The 14,849-nt window shown below is 45.2% G+C and overlaps 1 protein-coding gene across 1 annotated transcript in view; it reads right to left on the reverse strand.

The window, feature by feature from the left end:
- Nucleotides 1-14,849, reverse strand: part of ADGB (androglobin) — a 542,000-nt gene that overhangs the window by 82,045 nt on the left and 445,106 nt on the right. Inside the window, exon 29 of the mRNA XM_075596533.1 lies at nucleotides 3,227-3,338. Coding sequence (XP_075452648.1) covers nucleotides 3,227-3,338 — 112 coding nt within the window. The remainder of the gene's footprint in view (nucleotides 1-3,226; nucleotides 3,339-14,849) is intronic.

Below are 14,849 nucleotides of genomic sequence, written 5' to 3' on the forward strand. Positions count from 1 at the left end.
ATAAGCATACTGGGTCCCAGATGATTAGCGGACCCTCCCCAATTGACTCCCTTCTTAATGCAAACAGTTATTTTGCTCCCTCCATTTCAGCAAAGTAAAGATAGTATGCTTAAACCTTTTGAATTAATAAAAGTCATATGGTGTTGAAAATCAGTACTCACTGCACCTGTACATTGACGAATGATCCCAAGTCCATCGGCGTGCGTGCATGTCCGGATAAACAATGCAGATGAAGAGCCCGAACAACCAGGCAGAAGAGAGCTCTTCAGGCTCTTCACCTGCACAATACATTACACACAGGCCAAACTGAGCCTCACAGAGGATGCCACTACACACGGTTATGGGGCTGTCATCCGGGCTTCACCTTAATTATGTGAGGCTGGCTACCCCTACCGTGAAAGTCAGCACTGCTTTTTAGACTAGGTAAGCATGGTGGTAAAAAGTAGTTTTAAACGCCTATTCTGACAAGCAAAAAAATCTCGTCCCATGCTTATGATAAACTGCTCGTACAAATGAAGCTAACAATATTGCACCCATTAACATGGTGCTGTGCGTCAAAGCTGGCTCGTAATTTTAGGCAAGATTTGATGCAACGCCATTGAATCAAATGTTGGGAGACATTTACAGTAGCACATTTCTTTTAGAACGCTGACAAGTCAATGGGGGCAATAACGTTGGCCACAGCTGCTGATGGTAAGTTGCATATGTAGCACCCTTGTGTGTATTATATGTTAATTCATTAGGTTCATGGTTCCTACAGGCAGTTTAGGGGTTAATCCTGGTAATAGTCACTAGACAAATGTTGCAGTTAGTCTATGTATATGTTGCAAAGTGATTTAAGGCAGTTGGTTAACCACACCCGCCTTCTAGAAGGTGCCTAGTATGTCACTAGGCACTGATACATTGTAGAAAGTTAACCCTTTCCCTAGTAGTCATAGTGACTAGTGATGTCACTAAAGTGGTATATAAGCTGAGGATGGAAGATTCTAGTTCAGATCTTAGTGGACCCAGAGTGAGGCGGATCTCATCAAGTAAGTCATGGTAGTGTTCCACTCACAGGAGCGAATGAAGAGGTACTCCTAAGAAGGTTCTGTAAGCAAGGTCCTGGGAGTAAGAGAAGAGACTCTTTTGTTCTGCCAGGAGGTGATGGGGTGTAAGCTCTCATGCCAGAGTGTACTCTGCCTAGGAATTCCAGTCAGATGGGAACAACCATCATTCAAGTAATGGAGTGTAACTTTACCACGCTACAAAATGGAAGAATTTGTGCCTCTTTGGGGACTGTTGCATGAGCATCCCTCAATAATATGTTGTATGTGTTCCTACAAATAAAGTAACAAAAAAGTTCCTGGCGCCCTCTATTATTGTTCACCAAAGCATCCAGCATGAATTCCAGCACCCCGAGAACAAAATAAAAGTCCCGCCAAGCATCACCTACACCAGGGATGCGCAAACTGGTGGGGCGCCCCTAATATTTTCTGGAGGTGGCATGGCGCTTACAGAGGCCCCGTGCTCTTCCCCAAAGCATTAAAATTAATTGTCGGGAGAGCGTGCGAGGCCTGAGTAAGTTCCCTTACCTTGTCTCCAGCGGCTTCTGGCGACGCGTCACCATGGCAATGCGTTGTCAAATGACGTTGTGACATCAGAAACAAGGTAAAGCGGGGGGGGGGCATGAGCACGGGGGTAGAGCAGGCAGGGGAGCACAGACGAAAAAGTTTGCGCAACCACTGTAGAGACGTTAGGATGCTTTGGTGTGGCCTCTCTTCTATTAGCCGGGGGTAGAGGTGTTACACATACATCAAGAAGCTGCTGGCACAGAGAGTGACAGAGCACAAACTTTAGTCTAAAATATTAGAGGAAAAACTACAGTAAATAAGGATAGCAAAAACATTTTGGTATTTGTACTAATGTTATTTTTCGTGTATGACTTCCAAGATAACGTCTGGGATAACCCTCTGGGATAACCCTCTGGGATAACCCTCTTGATTCTTCATTTACAAGTGCAATGCAGCAACATTTTTGTGAAAGTTAATAAAGTTTGTCATAGATTAAACCATGATTGATATACATGCAAAATTGACAAATCTTGCATTTTTTTAGTTAAACCTTGGATCTTATTTAAGAATGTATTTTTTTTAAATTATACCATATAGAGCTTATGTGCTATCTTTTGATCCACAGTATGTGTATTTCTGTATATCCTATACACACAATTGTACTTCCTTTACTGCTAGGGTTGCGAGTTGTCCAGTATTGAACCGGACTGTCCTGTATTTGGACACTCTGTCCAGTAAAAAAATAGAGGTAATACTGGACATGTATGTGTCCAGTATTACCTCTCTGGACATAGTGACCTGACTAGCTTGGGGGGCTGCAGTTTTTCCCAGAGCAGGGCTGTTGCTAGGGGCCTGGGCAGCTTCCTCCATCCTGATTGGCTGCTGCTGGGTAATGCAGCCAATCAGGCGGAGGTGTCAGGAGCTTGGAGCCAAGGAGAGGAGGAAACAGCATGAAGCGGAGAGAGGTGAGAGGGGCGTGTGTGTACAGTATGTGTGTGTCAAGCGCGTTGGAACTTTCACCATTGCGTCCAGTATGTTTGGAGAAGTTACCTGTCAATCCTATCTACTGCACACAGCCAAGAATACAGTACAATGTCAGACAAAAAAAATATAAAACGGTGGCACTTCCAAATGCATTTATTCAAAAAACAGCAGCCTTGTCTTTCTATTTCTCTTTTTTTCAAGATTTATTTTCTTTTAAAAAGAAAAATCAGGGTAAACTTCTAATAGCTTCTTAATTTGTATTTTGTTTGCATGGCTTTTATGCATCTTGGAACGATTTAAAAATCTAGGAAAGTCCAGTAGTATTTTTTTAAAAATTGATTTAACAATACTCAATCCTACTGTATCCCTTGATCCCATTTTGTTGTATTTCAGTTATCAAATAAAGCAATTTTATGACTTGCTTCTGATTCCGGGTCTGCAGCTCTTAAATGAATTACATTTGTATATTGTAAGTATCATGCTTCTGACCTATTTTATTCTGCACTGTGAAGCTTCTGTCTCAACTGTTGCCATAACTAGGATTCCTAGTAACGTGAACATTTGGAAGGGGGGAAACTTCACTGCAAACAAGTTCAGTATAAATGGTCTACATGTAATTATGGGGGGTGGTGGATATTTTAACAGATTCATAGGATGTTCACTTACACAAAATAATAATAAAAACATACCTCTGCCATCATGCTTCTCCATCTCTTTTAGACCCTGAACAAATACTGCCTGGTTCTCTGTAAGTATCCAGGTTTTATGCAACACTGTGGCTTGTATGATGTACTTGTGCGTCTGCATAAATACAAACAGAAAAATAGTGATTCAATATTTATAACCCGTTTCTGAAATGAGTACATTATTTAAATACTTTGCATTGGAAACAGCTTACATGACTATAGTAAATAAAACAATAATTCCTGTAGACGACTTCAACTCCTTGCTCTGCACCCATCAATAAAAGGGTGAAGTTAGTTACCAATAACTCAATACAGTAGCTGTGGACGTGGCTATTCATGAAAACCGTTCATGGCCGATTGCTCCAGTACCTCTTGAAATTGCATTTTCTTCGCATAATTAAACCTGCGTATACAGTTTTACATTTTCATGCTTATTAATGAGAAAGTGAATGATGCTGTCAAATGATTACAGATATATTTTTTCGAGACTTTCAGGGAAGACATTTAACAAGAACATCATGGTCATTAGACAGAAAATGATTTCTTTCTATCATGCATGCTGTGAAGGCTGAATAATAATTTGCCAATTCATTTAGAGGTTGATATTAAAATTCATAAAACATTATTGTGTCAGGACTCTACCCCATTTCTCCTGCAGTGGGATGACAAATCAATAATAAGCATGGAATATGTTTAACTACCTAATATTGTTTCCCTTGAAAATAGGATAAAAGAACAAATGCTATCAACATTGTTCAAAATGCACACATATGAAGTACTGTATCAAATACTGTAGGTCAGTAAACAGGTTATCAGTAATTAAAGTCTAATGGTACTACAACAGAACTCCTCTAACTTGTTTGCAATGCAACACTCATGGGCAATTTTCAAAAAATTTCATGCCAGAGCTACTTTATACCAATTAATCTTTTTAGTAAATAAATGTGTACTTAAAATACAAATGCTATTTATACATTTCCTTTTTTATTTAAGTTGAGATGTATTTAAAAAAAAAATATTCCTATGGGGTTATGTATCAATCTTCTGGCTGCCAAACTGGGGCAAAAAAAAATAAATAGAACAGATTTATATTAAAAAAATAAAAATAAAGAATGCCATTGTTTTCAAGGGGATTTTTTTCCTTTGATAAATCTGGTGATTATTTTTGCACCAGTTTTGCAGCAAGAAGACTTTGATATTGTACATACAGTAACCCCACTAAACATTTCCTTGCTACATACATTTTTGTGGAAAGTCAGTAGGTGATTCCATTTCACAACATACTAAGGTACACCCTGGTCTAGATATATTCTACAAGAGGGTAAAGAAGATTACTATTTTATTTCCCTATACTCCAATGCTATTATTTTAATGTAACCCCTCTACTTTTAACTCTCAGATTTACAACTTTCGCTGAGGCTTGGGCAACGTCCCTTGTTACTTACTTGGCCGCACGTGGCCTTCGGTCAGACGCAGAAATAATACAAACACAGCATGGGTAACTCACTTAGTTTACTATACACTTATTAAACTCGGGCACCTTGTGATCCTCAACAGACTGTCACTACACACTACACATATACAACACTATGCCCAAATAATGCTGCACGGGTGTGAGTCAGTGTCACTGGTGTAGTACCCACCCACTACTGGCTATGTTGGCTTATGATGGTGTCGACACAACGTGGGAGCTTGTGTTGTATTGAGCAGAGTTGCTGCTCAAAATCACATGTGGACACTATAAAAAAAACCTTTGGGATACGTCCATGTAAGTCCAGGATGCTGTAATGATTGTCCACAATGAAACAGTCCATGTATAATTATACTAAAGAGGAATGAGCACCTAGTGGTGTCTGTCAGGAAACCACAGTATATGGCACACAATAATAACCTCTATATGGCATACAGTATACTTAATAATATTAGAGCGGGGTAACTTATCTCAGGGCTAGAGCCCATTACCTGTTAACCACCCTGTCAGGTCAGTCCAGCAAATCCAAGACGTGTAGGCCGTTGTGTTGAAAATCTAGGAAGTGATGTGTAGAACCGGAGCACAGCCAGGGTAACAATGAAAAAAATGAGAATAATCCAGGGCAACTCCAAAATAAAAAATGATGTATTGTTAAGCTCAAATGGATAGCAGATGAAAAACACGCCTACACGTTTCGTGTGCAAGCACTTTATCAAGGTGTCATGAAACGCGTAGGTGCATTTTTCATCTGCTATCCATTTGAGCTTATAAATATATATTGTGATGCCCACACCATGATACAGTCTCTTTTGTCCCAATTTAAGGCCAGAAACACTGTATAAAGTTTAACTGCAGGGTTTTATTTACATGGATTAAATCATACAACAGACCCACCGTCCCTTTAAGTCCAAACAAAACATAAAAATAACACCTATTCCCTTCAGGGAAAGCTAACTACACCGTAGCTTTCGCCCTCACTAGTTGGATAGCCAGCTAAACTGGTTCCCACCCCTAAAACATACCCTGGCATACGCAACAATCTACACAGTCTTTGAATATGGTAATAAAGGGTTTTTTGCTTATCTGTTTGTAGGTCCTTTGTAGCAGACGTCCTTGCTTCAGCACGGTCTCTCCTCCTTTCTTCCTAGGGGAACTCAGCCCCAAGTTGAGCCCAGAGAAACTCCTCTGTAGATCCTCTATACCAGCTTCTGCAGCTGGGGAGCATTTCTATCACCCCCTTCTCTGGGTAAAACAGTCTCTCTGTCTTGCAGTTTCCTGTGTCTTTTAAAACACTTCCTCATTGAGTTAATTCAGAGCAGGCTGATTAGCTTCAGCTGCTGCTTTTCTCTAGGGAAGATTAACTCTGTGTGCTGCAAAAGTCCTATAGCTGCCCTATTCAGCCCCTAAGGGAAGGTGATGGTATATATATATACTGGTGCGGCCGCCTTTAACCTCCTACTTACCCGGATAAATGCGGGGATTATCTCAGTTTCTCGCGGAGTTTCCCGTGCGGCGGCCGCATCATCAGATAAGCGCTAATGGCGCTTATCATTGAAAGCGCCCGCGGCGCGGGAAACCTGAAGAAAAAAAGCTGCGCGCCGCCGCGTTTTTAAAAATCCCTAGGTGGCGGCCGCAGGAGGATAAAGGCGGCCGCCACTGTATATATACATATATATATATATATATATATATATATATATATATATATATATATATACACACACACACACACACATATATATATATATATAGTGATAATGGTTGAAAGGCAGGTTTGCAGACCTGTCTAAGACATGTGATATTTTTTATTGGCTATATGCTAACGGTGGAGGTTTTTTGTTGCCTTTTTCACCCACCATAACTTAAAATGTATATGGTAAACCTACCCAGCCTAGAAATATTTCAAAGCAAGTATAGACAAACCTCACACTGATGATACCCATCAAGGTTGAAACATGTCTGTGAGTGGTTTGTACTTGGTTTGCTAGTCCCATGCTGTGTTTAAAAGCTGTGTGAACGGCGAAGCATCATCTTAAATGGGCTCCATGTGAATGGATATTCCAGGCAAAAGGTGACACATTGTGTGCTCATTTGCATGTCATTTCCCAGAATCCCTTGCTGCACTGTATGCTTGGTGATAATGGTTGAAAGGCAGGGTTACAAACCTGTATAAGACATATGAATGTGCTCACAAGTGATATTCTTTATTGGATATATATTGTGGCAGGACGGCCTCGCGGCGGGGTCAGTAAGACGCTTGACACGATGGGAAACTTTAAACACTAGTGGTTTATTAGCCACAACCAAAATAAGTACGGGTGCACTGTCCCTTTAAGAAACTACTTTCTTGCAAATTAAAGCCTAGTCCCGTTAGGGACACTAACTCACTTCTTGAGCCCTTACTAACAGGACAGCCAGCTAATCTGGTCATGCCCAAAACATGCTACACAAACGATAACCAATAAGCATAATAAGAATAAAGTCTTATCTGTTTCAGCTCCAAACAGCAAACAGGAACACGGTTCCGGGGAGCAGGCTGTGTCCAGCCTCGCAGCAATGTTTATCTTTATCCTGGGTTGGGGTCCCAGCTGGTCCCAGCAGCAAAGCTCCTCGCAGGACTGGGGACCAGAGCAGCAGCAGCTGCTACGGCTTCCAAGCCGGGAGAGTTCTCTCCACCATCCTGTGGAAAAACAAGCTCCCTGTGTGTGTGTCACTTCCTGCTTTTAAACCTGCAGTCTCTCAGGTCTCCTGCTTAATTAGGCTGCAGGTGTGCTTCCTTCTGTCTGAGGAGATTAACACTCTGTGAACTGGCTGCAGCGTCTCTCCATTCACTGTCACAGCCTACTGAGTCAGTGACTCTGTCACATATCCCTCTCCCCAGCAAAACATTGTCCTGTGGAGCGGCCCGTGCACCATTCCCGTGCACCAGCATCTTTGTCACCAATGTCTGACGTCGGCCCTTCCCCCTCCCTTTTTTTTTCTTGCCTTCCAAATTAGGCATTTTCTTTTTGGGGTAATTACCAGGCCATCTGGGCCTGAGGACTGGTACCTCACTATCTCCTTTAATTCAGATGCAAGACTGAAATCTTGTAAAACTATGGGGTCCTCCAAGGCTTGTTTGGCTTCGTTAAGCTGCACTCTTAAATCTGCAATCTTTAACTGTAATTTCCTTGATTTCGCGGCATCCGCTGGTATATCCACGCTAACAATTGGCTCTCGCAGCTCAGAGACTATTTCTGCCACAATCTGAATTCTCCGGTCATCATCTTTAACAATACGGAGCAATAATTACACTAGACACGTTATAAGGGAAGTTGGTGTATTAGGTATCACAAGCATCTCTTGTAGGACAGCAAGAAGGCGTTTCCTGCCTCCTTCTTCACTGGTATCTAGACAGCCGACTATAAGAATCAGCTGCTGACCTATAAATTCTTTAATCAGCATGTCTTCAATTTGTGTCATATCCGCTTTTTGTTCTTCTGTGAGAACAGCAGGGTTTTGAAGATAACTTAAGAGATAGTCTGCATAGACAGCGGGCTCTGGTAAAACATGTTCCAGTGCAGCCTCCCCTTCATCATCCTTTGACTTTATCTCTACCGCCACCTTTTCCTTGGACTGCTTCAGTGACCCAAACGTCTGTCTTGGGCTTGTAAGCTTTTCCTCCAGCTTCATCTGAGAAACCTCCTGCTGGGCAGCAGTAGAGTCCAACGTAGCGTCCCGCTCAGACTTTAGAGACTCGAGCTCCTTGCCTAGGTCACACTTTTGTTTCTCCGCCATCCTGCGGCCAGCCCGCTCAGACTACAGGTCCTTCCTCAGGTCTTGAAGCAGTCCTTCTGCATTTCTTCTTTCACTCAGTGCGGCTGCTAGTTCATCATCGTTAGAATTGAGTCGCGATTCTACGTCTCCTAGCAGACTCAGAGCAAGGCTTAAATCTGTCTCTCTTTCTTTATTCTGGACCTGCAGCTGCTGGTGCTCCTCCCGGACCTTGTCTAGCTCCAGCTGTAGCCGGGCCCCCTCATTGGTCGTGTAGTCCAGCCACTTGTGGATATCAGCCATCTCAGTTTCATGGTGCAACATCAGGCAGGCCACCTGACGGACGGACACCTTCTCCGTCTTGGCGCGCTGCATCTCGTGCTCAGCCATCTGCTTTTGCAGCTCTTCAATCTGATGCTGCTAGTCCCCTCTCAGGGCCTTCACCTCTTCCCGGTGCTTACTCTGGGTTTGCATCAACGCCTCCTCCATCTTTTTGAGCTCTGCAGTTCTTGTCGCCAGTATCGCTGTTGCTTCTGTCTTCCAGGCTTCTTTCTCCTTGGCATACTGACTCATGGAGATGGAGTTGCCTCTCTGCTTCTCCAGCTCTTGCTCCAGTCTTTGGACCTTCTCATGTTCCCTCTCACAAAGAGTCACCTGGCTTCTAAGCTCCGCCTCCAGCGATGCTCTTGTGGCGCTCAACGTGATCTTCAGCTGCTCCAGGGCGAGGCATTCTTTTTCCAGCATTTTCTCTGCATTCTGTAGAGCAGCCTGTACTTCATTTTTTCCTTGCGCCAATTGTGTCTTCACTTTCTGCGCTTGGTGAATCTTCTCAGTCCCATCACTGACCTGACCAGTCAGGTTTAAAACCTCTTCCTTCAGGTTTATATTCTCCATTTTCACAGTCTCTATATCCCTTAGGACCGTTTCATTGGCTTTCTTCAAAGTAGCCAGCTCTGCCCCTAGCGATTCTCTTGTGGCGTACAGCGTGGCCCTCAGTTCCTCATGCTGTTCTGTGGGGACATACTGGGTACTCAGCCGTTCCTGTAGCACTCGCTGCTTCTCCTTGGCTGCTTGCAGACTTGCATGTAGCTCTTGCAGCTGGCTCTGCCATAAGTGCGTTGCCTGTGTGTGCTGCTGCAGGGAGACACATTGCATCCTCTCTGCATTCTGCAGTGCTTCCTGCACCTCTAGCTTTTCCTGGATCAATTGCTTCTCCACTTTTCCTGCTTGGTGGAGCTTCTTATCACCTTTACTGATTTGATCAGTCAAGTCTGAATTTTTCTGCGTCAGACTTACATTCTCCTTCTTTGCAGTCTCTAAATCCCTCAGGGCATTCTCATGGGTTTCCTTCAACATACCCAGCTCTGTGTTTAGACTGTGGCCCTCCTGGCATGAGAGCTCCAGCTCTGTTTTGAGCGTGCTAGCTTCTTGGTAAGAAACTTCTAAGTCTTTGATGAAGTTTTGCACATCTCTCTGGGACATCTGATAGCACAGTCTCCAGTCAGGACTTGTTCTCTCTGATTCCATGTTAGCAATTGCGGTGTTGGCCTTATTCAAACTTGTCGTCAGCTCCTCCAACTCACTCCGCAAGAGTTGCTCTGTTTTCTTTAATGCCGCATACTCTTGTATAGCTGGGAGTATACACCTCTGTACCTCGGCATTAGCTTCTCGCTCCCTATTCAATTGTTTCTGCAAGACATCATAATCACGCTGGGCAGTTTGGAGTGCAGAAATTAAGGCCTCTTTTCCCTGGACCAAGGATTCAGCTTCCCTTTGCTCCTCCTTTTCCTTTGCCACCGTTCCTGTGACAATTCTGCCTGTTGTCCTGATATCGCAGGCTCAAGTGGTTCAGTCACTTCCTCTGTGACTTGACAAATATTTTTATTTTTCTTCTTTCTCTTTGTTTTATTAGTTCCAGAGACATCAGTGGTACTGGGCACACACACACTGGACACTTTTGCAGCTTTCATCTGCGGGTACGTCTCTCTTCTCGGGGCCACATATGCGTCATCATCATAATCATCATATGCCCTGTATGGTTAAGTACATTGCAAAACTGACACATGACAGCGGCCATTTTAAAACCCCGTTTTTTTTTTCCACACCCGACGAGGCAGACTTTGCACAACACACGTAAGTTGTTCTTGCTTTACAATATTTGAACCTTCTGAGTTCTTCTTAGGGCAACTTCTTTGCAAAAATCCATTTTCACTTTCTTTTTTACCAGACAGGGCAAACTTTACCTCACAGCACTTGCTAGCTGCAAATTCACTCACTTCAGCAAAAGGCATTAGCTTTACACAGCAATCCTTTCATACCCGACGGGGCAAAATTTACACTCAGCGCTTGCTAGCTGTAACTTCCATGCTTCAGCAAAAATCATTATTTTATTTTTTTCCGCTTGAGTTCAGTGTCTCAACACATCTTCATCTACTGACCCCCAGAGGCGTAGCATCCCACTTCTGACACCACCTGTGGCAGGACGGCCTCGCGGCGGGGTCAGTAAGACGCTTGACACGATGGGAAACTTTAAACACTAGTGGTTTATTATCCACAACCAAAATAAGTACGGGTGCACTGTCCCTTTAAGAAACTACTTTCTTGCAAATTAAAGCCTAGACCCGTTAGGGACACTAACTCACTTATTGAGCCCTTACTAACAGGACAGCCAGCTAATCTGGTCATGCCCAAAACATGCTACACAAACGATAACCAATAAGCATAATAAGAATAAAGTCTTATCTGTTTCAGCTCCAAATAGCAAACAGGAACACGTTTCCGGGGAGCAGGCTGTGTCCAGCCTCGCAGCAATGTTTATCTTTATCCTGGGTTGGGGTCCCAGCTGGTCCCAGCAGCAAAGCTCCTCGCAGGACTGGGGACCAGAGCAGCAGCAGCTGCTACGGCTTCCAAGCCGGGAGAGTTCTCTCCACCTTTCTGTGGAAAAACAAGCTCTCTGTGTGTGTGTCACTTCCTGCTTTTAAACCTGCAGTCTCCCAGGCCTCCTGCTTAATTAGGCTGCAGGTGTGCTTCCTTCTGTCTGAGGAGATTAACACTCTGTGAACTGTCTGCAGCGTCTCTCCATTCACTGTCGCAGCCTACTGAGTCAGTGACTCTGTCACAATACTGCTGCGGCACAGTTTATTCGAGCATTTGCCCGTTCTGTGCCGCAGCAGTAGCCTGGCGCGCGCCCGAGTGTGACGGGCGCGCGCCGAAGCAGCGGAAGAGCGCCCTCCGATCGGGGCGCTCTCCCTCCCGCTGCCGGGTCCGCCGGGTCCCCCGGAACCCCCTGCCGCCGTCCCGCAGATCGCGGGACACCAGGGCTCCCTCGGGGAGCCCTGGACGCGCGTGCAGGGGGCGCAGGCTCCCGAAGACGCGTGACCGCGCGTCTATGACGCGCGGCACGCCGAGGGGCGGCCACTAGCAAGCCGGGAAATCTCCCGGCTTGCGGATCTGGCCGCACTGCGATAAAGTGTGTCGCCAGTGTATATATATATATATATATATATATATATATATATATATATATATATATATATATATATGATTTATATATTCATGTAGATGATTTTTTCTTTTGGAGTTGCCCTGGATTATTCTCATTTTTTCACTGTTACCCTGGCTGTGCTCCGGTTCTACACATCACTTTACTGTATGTTGTATTGAACCTGTTGCAGGGCTGTTCTTCAAAAAGATACTCTGTTACCACTGTGTCTTTCCAGTCCCCTCCAGCGGTGTGTGCTCTCTTTTCCACTCTGGAACTGAAGCTTTCAGCCCTTGTCACCAAATTGTAACGCTGGACTGCCCGTAGAACTGGCCAGTCCCCAGTACTGAGGTGGGTAAGTGTATAACACACACTCACAGCAGTGAGGGCGTGCCCGGAGTGTGGTAAGGTGCGTTGCCGGGTCTGGTGAAAAAGGGTTAGCCAGATACTTGCCGCGTCCGGGGCGCTGAGGTCCGAAGGTATAGATCCGAAAGCCATAGGTCAAGGACAGGAGAGAGCAGCGTAGTGAGGTCCAAAGCCGAGTCCAGGGGGTAGCGAGGTACACGAAGTCTAACGTGTGCCGAGATCAAATCCAAGGGTATCAAACGAGGGCAGGGACTGGAGCGAGAGATGGAAAACACAAGAGAGCCAGGCATAGACCTCCGTACTACAAGAGCCACAAGAAAACTATGCAGAGCGGGGAAGGAGAGGGCAGACTGGGACTATATATGTAGGAAAACCAATGGGAGTAAGAGGTGGAGCGGGGGCCTGACTGAGCGGACCCAGGGATAGGCTCAGATGCCTGGCATGGGAGTAAATGGTGGAAATAGCCTCCAGCTGATGGGAGGTGGAGCCAGGATTGCAGGAGGAATGTAAAAGAGAACGGTGCACGCGCGCCCTGTAAGACTCCCGCGCGCACCCCGGCAGCGTGTGGGCGGAGGCAGCGTGTGCCGCGGAGGATAGGAGCGGCGCCCGACCGGAGTGAGTAAGGAGCCGGTGGGGAGGGGGCATGGAACGTGCAGCAGTTCTGGGAGCCAGGGTGACGGGGACCCGCTTTAGGGAGCGTGTCCCCCAATCCCTTACAGTACCCCCACCTTGAGGATCAGACTCCAGACGATTCTCCCAAGGTTTATGAGGAAACTTCCGATGAAACTGCTTAAGTAATGCTAGAGCGTGAATGTGATGACGAGGTACCCAAGAACGTTCTTCCGTATCCCTTCCAATGAATGAGGAATTGAAGTTTGCCCCTGGAAAATCGTGAATCGAGAATGAATTGAACTGCAAATTCTTGTTGCCCATGTACCACCACCGGGTTGGGTCTGTGAGGGCGGTCCGGAAAGTGTGCATTCTGGAAGAAGGGTTTCAGGAGAGAAACATGGAACACTGTGGGTATCTTCATGGTGGGAGGTAGCAAAACCCGATAAGCTACCGGGTTGATCCGTTCGAGGACCTTGAAAGGACCCAAGAATCTGGGCGTCAGCTTCTGAGAAGGAGTTTTAAGCTTCATATTCTTAGAGGAAAGCCAGACTCTGTCCCCCGATTTATACTCCGGTGCTACCTGATGGCGCCGATCCGCTTGAACCTTTTGTTTTCGGACGGCCCCTTGCAAGGCTTTTTTGATCCTCTTCCAGGAGTCTTGTAGATTAGAGACTTGAATATCCGCTGCAGGTACTCCAGACGGAATGGATGAAAGAGGAAGACGACTACGGTGGAACCTATAATTAATGAAGAATGGCGACTCTTGCGTGGATTCATTCCTCAACGAATTAATCGCGAACTCAGCCCAGGGTAATAGATCTACCCAGTTGTCTTGAGATTCGGACACAAAACACCTAAGATTCTGCTCCAAGGTCTGGATCATTCTCTCCGTCTGGCCGTTGGTCTGTGGGTGATAACCCGAGGAGAGAGGAGGGATATGCCAAGTCTCTGAGAAAACGCTCGCCAAAACTTAGAAACAAATTGTGTGCCCCTGTCCGAGACAATGGTGAGCGGAACGCCGTGTAGCCTGAAAATTTCTTTAGAAAACACGTTGGCCAAGGTGGCCGAATTGGGAAGACCCTTGAGGGGTACAAAGTGCATGTGCTTGTAAAATCTGTCCACTACTACAAGGATCGTATTCATCCCTTTAGAGGGTGGGAGTTCCACAATATAGTCCATGGATATATATTTCCAAGGCCATTTAGGGATAGGAAGGGGCTGGAGAAGCCCAGATGGTTTGTGTCGGGCGGACTTGCTCTGAACGCACACCGGACAAGCTCTCGTGAAATAAAAAATGTCTTTGCTCATACTAGGCCACCAAAAGGTCCGTTTGATTAAATCCAGTGTCCTTTTGAAGCCAGGGTGACAAGCCGATCTGGATGAATGCCCCCAATCCAGGATCTTGTGGCGAAAACGTGGAGCGGCATACAGACGTCCTTCTGGCACCCTTATTCTCCTAGGGATATGAGCCTGGGCTTCGGTGATTTTATCCAGGATGTCAAATGTATTAGCAGAAATTATGTATTTGGCACGCAAAATGGTCTCCATAACTTCATTAGATCTCTCTTCAGTAGAGAACTGACGTGAGAGTGCGTCGGCCTTAATATTCTTGGTACCTGGAATATACTGCACCGACACACTTTATTCGAGCAAATACCCAGTATGTACCTGGCAGATACCTGGAATGCGCCGCTCCTCACCTCTGACAAGCCCCGTTGCGTTTGCCTTCCCAGCCTGGGTTCATGCCTGGCTGACGGGCGGCTGATCTGTTAAATGATAATGATTAGGATTTAATAGGCTGCAATGCTTCGCGTGTCTACCAGATGGCATAAATTCATGAATTGTAATGCAGTATATATATATATACTGTGCAGTATTGCAGCCAGCGGGAATAAAATGCTTCAATCCCTGCCTGGAAAATAACCCAATGCACTCGGGCAGAA

This window comes from Ascaphus truei, chromosome 4 (assembly GCF_040206685.1).
Source record: "Ascaphus truei isolate aAscTru1 chromosome 4, aAscTru1.hap1, whole genome shotgun sequence".
Lineage (NCBI taxonomy): Eukaryota > Metazoa > Chordata > Amphibia > Anura > Ascaphidae > Ascaphus > Ascaphus truei.